Source organism: Channa argus, chromosome 18, assembly GCF_033026475.1.
Source record: "Channa argus isolate prfri chromosome 18, Channa argus male v1.0, whole genome shotgun sequence".
NCBI lineage: Eukaryota > Metazoa > Chordata > Actinopteri > Anabantiformes > Channidae > Channa > Channa argus.
In genome coordinates, this window is record NC_090214.1 from 21,689,515 (window position 1) to 21,697,579 (window position 8,065).

The 8,065-nt window shown below is 36.8% G+C and overlaps 1 protein-coding gene across 1 annotated transcript; it reads left to right on the forward strand.

Moving 5' to 3' along the window:
• The first annotated feature begins 923 nt into the window (after positions 1–923).
• Positions 924–7,398, forward strand: cenpa (histone H3-like centromeric protein A). The gene is made up of 5 exons (XM_067485046.1): positions 924–1,082; positions 4,089–4,248; positions 4,704–4,822; positions 5,667–5,741; positions 6,886–7,398. The coding sequence occupies exons 2-5, from the start codon at positions 4,128–4,130 to the stop codon at positions 7,012–7,014; spliced, it is 444 nt and encodes a 147-aa protein (XP_067341147.1). The 5' UTR covers positions 924–1,082; positions 4,089–4,127; the 3' UTR covers positions 7,015–7,398.
• The last annotated feature ends 667 nt before the right edge of the window (positions 7,399–8,065 follow it).

Below are 8,065 nucleotides of genomic sequence, written 5' to 3' on the forward strand. Positions count from 1 at the left end.
CATAATAGAGATTAAATTTGCTTCCTTGCATTAAAAGCCGAGCAATACTAAGTTCTTCGTTGCAAAAAGATTTATCAATATTTCAATGCAACTTAATTACTAAATTGTAATCCTTGTCAAAGAATAACATATCCAGCCTTTTCTTTAGCCATTCCTAATACCAGTAAATGACATGAACTACAGTTTTACCTCAAAGAGAAGACACCTTTATCTAAGGAAAAGTGAGGATTTAGGGTAATTTATTATGATGTTAAAATGGTAAGATTAAACTGAAATGGTTAGAGGAAATGCTGCAAAACAACTGTTTAATATACCTTCAAAACTATTTCACAAATGTGGGGGCATATATGTTTTGTTAATGTGTGATTTTTGTGTCAGTAAAATCCTAATTAAGCAGTTACATTTTCATCAGCAGGTCGTTAATTATGGGAGATAGTCATATAAAAATAACTTTACTCCAATTAGTCAAATTCTTACGCCAATCTGTGCTTATATTGCTATAACTGGATGGAAAAGGTGTTTGGTCTATTCTGCACTTTATGAATTTACAGAAATGGCAGATTCTCTTAATAAATGTAATGTCATTTTCGGTTAAATAATATTTTCTGTATTTGTTTATTAACTCAAATGTATTAAAGGATATATATTGTTGCATTGTTAAGTTTGTCTTGACATTATAATGCCATAAACAGTTAAACAAAGATATCTGAAAAAAAGAGTCTAGCATGTAAAAAGTTTACCGGTATTTGTCTGTCTGAAAATACATCATTAAAGAAAAAACAATGTTTAAAAAGATCCCTCGGGTGCATTCGGGTACTTACCAGCAGAACACGGTGTAACCGGCCTACATTCTGTCGCATATAGTCACCGCCCAATTATCAAGCACTTCCTCTGTCATCAAACGCTCCCAAGGAGTTTGTGTCGCCCATGTGATCGGAGCTGATTGGCTCAGCAAGCGAAGAGGCGTCGTTTGAATTTTAGTTGGATGCTGTTTTAGTGTTTATTACTCGACGCTGTTTCGAGACTTCTGTGTTCTGAAAGTTTCAAAATTTGACTTCTGGAATATTCTTCAGCCTTTACAGGTACGTTTTCAGTTGCGCTATGGGGTTATGAATGTTTTTGAAATAATGAGTTACCATAGCAAATGTGAAACTGCATAACAGTACCGTTAGCCTTTTGTCGTAACGTCAGCTTTTTATCATTGGTACATATGTGATTCGTGCATCCGCTTTGTTTTTAAAAGAACGTTAACGCCATATGGACATTTTTGTTTCACGTTAAAAAGTATTTCGTACATCAATGCACACAAGTGCCAAAGCTTGATACAAAGCGAAGTAGCGAACATTACGTTAAAAGTAGCTTTTATTGAATTACACTAAAGCTAATGTTACACAGCATTACACAGTGCTACATAGAGAGAAAGCTAGTCAAGCTACTTGACTACTACTATAGCTACTACTATGTGTTACGTGATGTATTTACATCACCAATTTTACACCAATTTAAAAAGTTGTGCAAATGTCACTCACATTAAAGGACTGTTAAACGTTTTACTTGTTCACAGTTCACATATAACAAAAAACTTAATAGAACACCCAGATATACACAGGAAAGTGCATTGATGTCTGCTTTTATTAGGTTTTGCACCATGCTTATTAGTTAACCTGGTAACTTTAAAATAACTTCTCTTAACATTTGGTAATAAGATGCAGTAATCAATGCTTATGAGTAACTGACACCTAATAGTATGTTTAGGTTCTGCTCTACAACTTTGAAACCTATTGAAAACATTAAAAACTTAAGAGAAAAAACTTTGACAAGTGATCTGAAAATCCAAGAACTTGTCAACTGTGTATAGAAACATCTGACAAATACAAAAGAAATTGAACATCTAAGCCTACAAGTTGCATCCCTTAAACACTTGTCTAAACAATGGACCTCTCTTTTTTTATAGCAGAATACCATGTTAAATCCCACAAAGAGGAGTCTCTCAAAACTTTTGTAAAACATATCTACCCATTGTTGTAGTTAACTTTCTAGTTCATACAAAATTGGCAAACTTACATACACACTATACAGTATGTAAACGCTGTTGAAAGATGGTTTAAGCACCAGCAGAAATGTGACGAGAACCATAACGTAACATTACTTGCACAAGCTTATTACAGAGGTGAAGCTGCTACACACACACTGACACTTGAATGGGAAAAATAGAAAATAGTATGTTCCAGAAAGAAAGGCTCACAATCTGGTGTGTGCACTGTAGCACACTACACTACAGTGAATTTAATTAGCTTAATTATTTTTGCCTAAATGCTGAGCACAAAATATTCTGTATTGTAGGCCTGTATATAGCAGAAGTAGATTACAATTGTATTGTATGCTATATGACTGTGTTTGCACATTGGCAGTCTTCTGACTTTGGCAGATCTTATTTTCCAATAGCTAGTTGCTTCAAATAGGCTACTGAGAGTCGTGATCCAAACAAATTGTGATTCATTGACATGACTTGAACAAATTTGGAAACCAAAACAATTACTTATTCCCATTTTTTCTTCCAGTAAACTACTTCTCTTTTCTTTTTGTTAAATAGTTGAACTACATTTTACTGTAGGCTTAATTTCATTTTCTCTAAACACAGATCATTAGGACAAGTTGCAGTTTATGAATCTGTCCACATGTAAAGATTTTTATATTAAAAGATTTAGATATTTTATTAGTAAACCACTTGGCATTATTTTTTTATTTTTTATCCCATGAGTTCAGTGTCGCCACAGCGGATCATTGTCCACATGTTGATTTGGCACAGTTTTTAGGCCGGATGCCCTTCCTGACACAACCCTCCCCAATTTCTACCGGGCTTGCACCGGCACTGCACAGCTGGGGAGGGGAATGGGCTGTTAGGGGTTCAGCGTCCTGCCCAGGGACACTTCGACATATAGCCAGGGCCGGGGATCGAACCACTCACCTTGTGGTCCGTGGACGACTGCCCTTACCAACTGAGCTTGCCATTTAATTTTATAAAATATTACTCTTGTTGTAATATTTCTAACCAATGTACAGTAATTTTCCTTTTTATGTTCTAAGTTCGAGTTGAGATACAAATTTCAAATGATCGCTAGTCAACCGTGTAGTACTCTAATCAAGGCCAAAGCTCATTGTTCTTGTTTTTATTCCATCTGCTCTTTAAGTCAGCTTTCTAAAGCGCATCTGGCCACTGGATTTTGCAAAGACTTATCAGGTAGAGCACTATTAGAAGAAACCACAATCTTCCAAAACAGTGACTTTAATCATATTTTTTTTTTTTAAATGTGTGATTTTCAGCTGATATAGCTCAAGAGACTCAACCGATGGTCACTGTACTTGCACATGTTGAGAGCTGCTTGTGAGTGATGCATGCTGCCTAGTGTGACTCTTCTTTTTGACCACTATTCCAGTGAACACATTATTTCAGGGGTTTTTGATTGATAACTAAATCTAACTTTGCAAAACAGGCTTATTAGTTTCCTTCACTATTTTTTTCACAATTGTTAGAATTTAGTTTTGTTTTTTAATCAGAATTTAATTAAATATAAATTTACTTTAATTTCTAACGAAAGAACAGTTGTACTAGCTGAATGTGCATTAATGTGATGTAATATATGTAATTTAAAAAAAATTGTCAGAAGCCTTTCACATCACCTCAGCAAGTTGTTTGAGTGGTCACTCATTTTCTATCTTGGAAGATCAACAATCCATCTTGATGGTTGTTAACACATCTATTAGTGCTGTACACTTGTGGTCCAATTGCCTGAGATGCATTTAAAAACCAAGTGTAAATGGGATCTAAGTTATCCATCGTGGTCGGGTATGACTGGAGCCTGTTTCAGACATGAACTCTAGAGACTGTCAGGAAGATCAGCTCCTGACATTGTCTGGAGTTTCCTTTTCCAGCATGTTGCTAGTATCGGGAAATAGTCTGTGCGAGATGCATTCTTAGTGAAAAAGTACTCTGTGTAATTGGGCACGACGTGGTTCTTGGGCGTGTCTGAAAGGTTCTACAATATCCTGATGAAAGCATATCTTAATATGTGTGATATTTTTTGCAGTCAGCCACTCTTTTAGTCTTGACCTGTGTGTTGGTGGCAATGCGTCATAATACATCTGCCAGCCGCCGGAAGGGAAAAACCCCTCAACGACGTCCCCCTCTGCCAGCCCCAGGGACCTCTGGTTTAACACCTCGATCACCAAGACGTAGTGGAGTTTCACGTGAGAATTGACTGATATTTGTGCTCCTTGGAGAAGTCCCCAGTCAAGGTTCTGGGTTTATTTAAAAAAGAAAAAAAAACAAGTCCTTAAGATACCTATATAAAGTTGAATTGAGTTTAAAAAAAGTTGGAAAATGTTGTTGCATTATATCAAATTAGGGACAGTGTGTAAAAATAGGAATTTATGCTTTTGGGTGGTATAGAAACACAGCTTTAGTGCATATTTTTGTACATGTGTTCATTGAAAATGTGGCAGGAAACCTTTGAGGTTGCTATTAGGTCAATTTAATTGTCAGACTGGATGAAATATATCAGCAGACATCCGATTATGATTGTTCAGATCATAGGAAGAAGCCAGTGTAATTGTACAAAAACATTCCATTCTGTGTTTTTTGTGCCTCGTCTCCTTAAATAAACACTTTTGTGAAATCACAACTATCACTTGCTGTTTTCCAGAGCAGCCTGTGTCTCCTAGAAAGAGAAGGTTTCGACCAGGGACCAAAGCCTTAATGGAGATACGCAAGTACCAGAAGAGCACCGATCTTCTGCTCAGGAAAGGTCCCTTTTCCCGCCTGGTAATATTATATTCAGTTCATTTCACAATCATGCTTATAGATACTTTGCATTTTATTAACTTTCTTGGCGTATTTCATCAAAACCGCTTCTACATTTCTGAAGTTAAAATTCTTAAAGGGCAACATTTTCAAATCTCTTTCTCTGTACTCTGCTGCTGCCAGCAAATTGCTAACTGATTTGGAACTTACACTTTATTCACTGTAAAATAAAAAAAACATTTTATTTTTAAATCCAATAGTGCATCAAGCAGCAACCCTACTCTTAACAGCTGTGACATGCTTGGCAAACATCAAGACAGCAATAAAGACCAAATGCTGCATCACCTCATGTCATCATGGCCTAGACCAAAAAGTGGCGCTTGAACACTACATTTTCTCACCATTCTCCTTCACCACAGACAAACTCCTTCTGATTGAGGATTCATCTGAGAAGAAGTTACCTGTAGTACTGGCGTTAATTCCCTGGTGTCTTCTTGTGCACTAATTTGCTAAGGTCGAACCAACGCCGAGCAAAACCTATGCAGACCCAATCTCAGTAGTAACCCCACTGCCTAGGGTGGTAACAAACAAACACCGGTGTTCATTTTGCATTTTGAACTCTCATTAGTTATGATTTAGGCAGTTAGCATTAAGGACCTTGCCTAAAGGCCTGTATCCATATCCAAACATGGTCGGCCTTGCCTAAGGACCCGGGATTCGAAATCTGGTCTTCCCTGTGAAAGGGCAGCGATCTAACCAACACATTATTCAGCTGCTAGAATTCTACTAGATCTGAATTATATGTCAATCAAAAACAGATTTTGAGAAATGTATTTAAAGATTTTGTTTTTTCATTTTGTTTCAGGTTCGTGAGGTGTGCCAGAGTTTTTCCAGAGAGGCTCTCCGGTGGCAGGTTTATGCTCTTCTGGCCTTGCAGGAGGTAATATTTGGATCAAAAGTATTACAAAGTTTGTATTTAAATCTGTTTGGTTGGATACCTGCATCAAGTTTTGTTGTTTGTTTGTTTTTTAGGGGCTTATTATCCTTCAGTCTCAGAATGGAAGACATAAAAACCCTGTTCTTACATAGCAGAACACATTCTCTGTACTCAGATCTCATATGGCCCTGCAATGATGTTACTGTACCACCAGTATACACGTTCAATTGGCTTAAGGCAGCGGTCTGCAACCCCTTTGCTCCTGAGATACATAACTTGTAAACTAAAAAAATGCCTTGTCAACTTTTAATTGACAAATGGATTAAGACACTACTAGTTCTCTGCATTGCTGTGGTGTCAACTACTTCATAAGTCTGGCAACTATCTAAAGGGGTGATCCTGCTTGTGTGGAATAAGAAAGCATATGAAAGTCCAGACCTGTTCAGAACTTATTATGAAATTACAATTATGAAAACAAAATAATCAAAAAGAAACAAATATTGTTCCCCTTTCCATTGTACGATGATGTTCTTTTTTCTTTTTTTTTAATCTTGGTTTTATAAATCCAACACGATAGGCTGTGGCATGTTTAGTTCAGCCAAAGACTCCTAACTAGTTAAATATGGTCCAGATTAAGGGTGAACGCATTTTCTCTACTTTCCCAATGTCGTAACCATAAATTCCAACACAGCAAGTAAAAATAAAAAACAGTTGCTTGTTGAGTATTGCTTGTACAAAAACATGTTGCAGTGAACACAGAAACCCACTTTTTATTTTATCCTATAACAAACACTTGTAGCTCTGCTACAGTTGTAGATGGTTATAGCAAATGATAAATCTCTTCACCTGAGTGTGTGAGGTGCATCAGTAAAAAGAATAAAAAATGAGTCCCGCACAGTATCACTTAGTATCACATGTACAGTGTTTGAACTCCTACGGAAAATGTTTGGCTCTTCATCTGCTAAATCTTCACTGGCCAGTGTCTGTTGTTTGCTTTGATGGACACTGGCTGTGATATTGAACAAGGCATCAAATTAGACAGGAACAGAATAAAGAGAGAACAATTATCTTGTCATCACAATTGTATTAAAAAAAGCACATTTTAAAATTTCACTTAAACTTTTCTTCTTCCTCCTCATCCACCCAGGCTGCAGAGGCATTTCTCGTCATGTTATTCTCTGATGCCAACCTTTGTGCCATTCATGCCAAGAGGGTTACTTTGTTCCCTCGAGACATTCAGCTTGCCAGGAGGATCCGCGGAGTGGATACCCTGTAAAACCAACACAATATACAAAGTACAACAAGAGCACCAGCAGAAGGAATAACATGACATTCTGTCGATTTCAGTCTGGTTTGATATTTTTGTACTGCATAGCTCTATAGTTTACTGATGGTGTAAACGAAGTTCCAGTTTAAGTCTGTGAACTTTGTTTTGTCATCTAACAGTTAAACAGTAAAAAAAAAATAATAATAATTTTAAATGTGGGAAAATAATTAGGGAGCTGTATTTTTTTACATTGTTGAATACTTTTACCATGTATTTGATGTATTAGTTTAATCACTGCTTTGTTAAATTGAGTTTTATATATTATTGGTGTGTAAATATTTAATTCTTAATTCAAGTAAGCTTGTTCTGTCAATAAACAGTGTTTTTATTTTATTTTAGTTACCTCATCTAATTTGAACATGAACAAGTGAATGACTTAGCAGCGAAACATAGATCGTTGTTTTGAGCTGAGATGAATCATGAGCTCTGACATAGTAAACAAGATGTAATGGAGTTTAGAGCTATAATTCATACCCTGGTATTTCCTCAATCCTTTACATTGATCAGCGATGTCGGCCTATCTCAGGCCTATCTCAGCTGTCCCTGGGTGAGAGGTGACAGGTCTCCAGTCTATCTCAGGGCCAGTACATAGAGACACAGACAGACAACCATTCACATCTACAGCCCCTTTAGAATCCACAATCAACCCAACATGACTGTCTGATGAAGCCCAAACAGGCATGAGGAGAACATGCAGACTCCACACACAAACGCCACAGCTGTCTAGTTTCTAGTTAGATTGGCTAACACTCCATTCGAATAACTATCTCTCTGAAGTTTACCTTACAGCATTTGGACCTGGCCACTGCTGAAATTGCACTCACAAAGATGGTTAGTGAACATGGCATACAAATTCACCGAACTAACAGAATGAGGGTCTTGGGAAGACTTTTGCTTGATAAAACCTTATAACCTCATAAAACACTATGTTTTTCCTAAAATATTTCACTATAGCTATTTCTTAGTTCTGATGTTTCTATTACTAGGCTTGAGATGTGTC

Excerpts from the sequence above, each read along its gene's own strand:
- cenpa (XM_067485046.1), top strand. The coding sequence starts at position 4,128 with ATGCGTCATAATACATCTGCCAGCCGCCGGAAGGGAAAAACCCCTCAA. Across the intron at positions 4,249-4,703 it reads AAGACGTAGTGGAGTTTCAC|AGCAGCCTGTGTCTCCTAGA; the intron begins GTGAGAATTGAC and ends GCTGTTTTCCAG. Across the intron at positions 5,742-6,885 it reads CTCTTCTGGCCTTGCAGGAG|GCTGCAGAGGCATTTCTCGT; the intron begins GTAATATTTGGA and ends TCATCCACCCAG.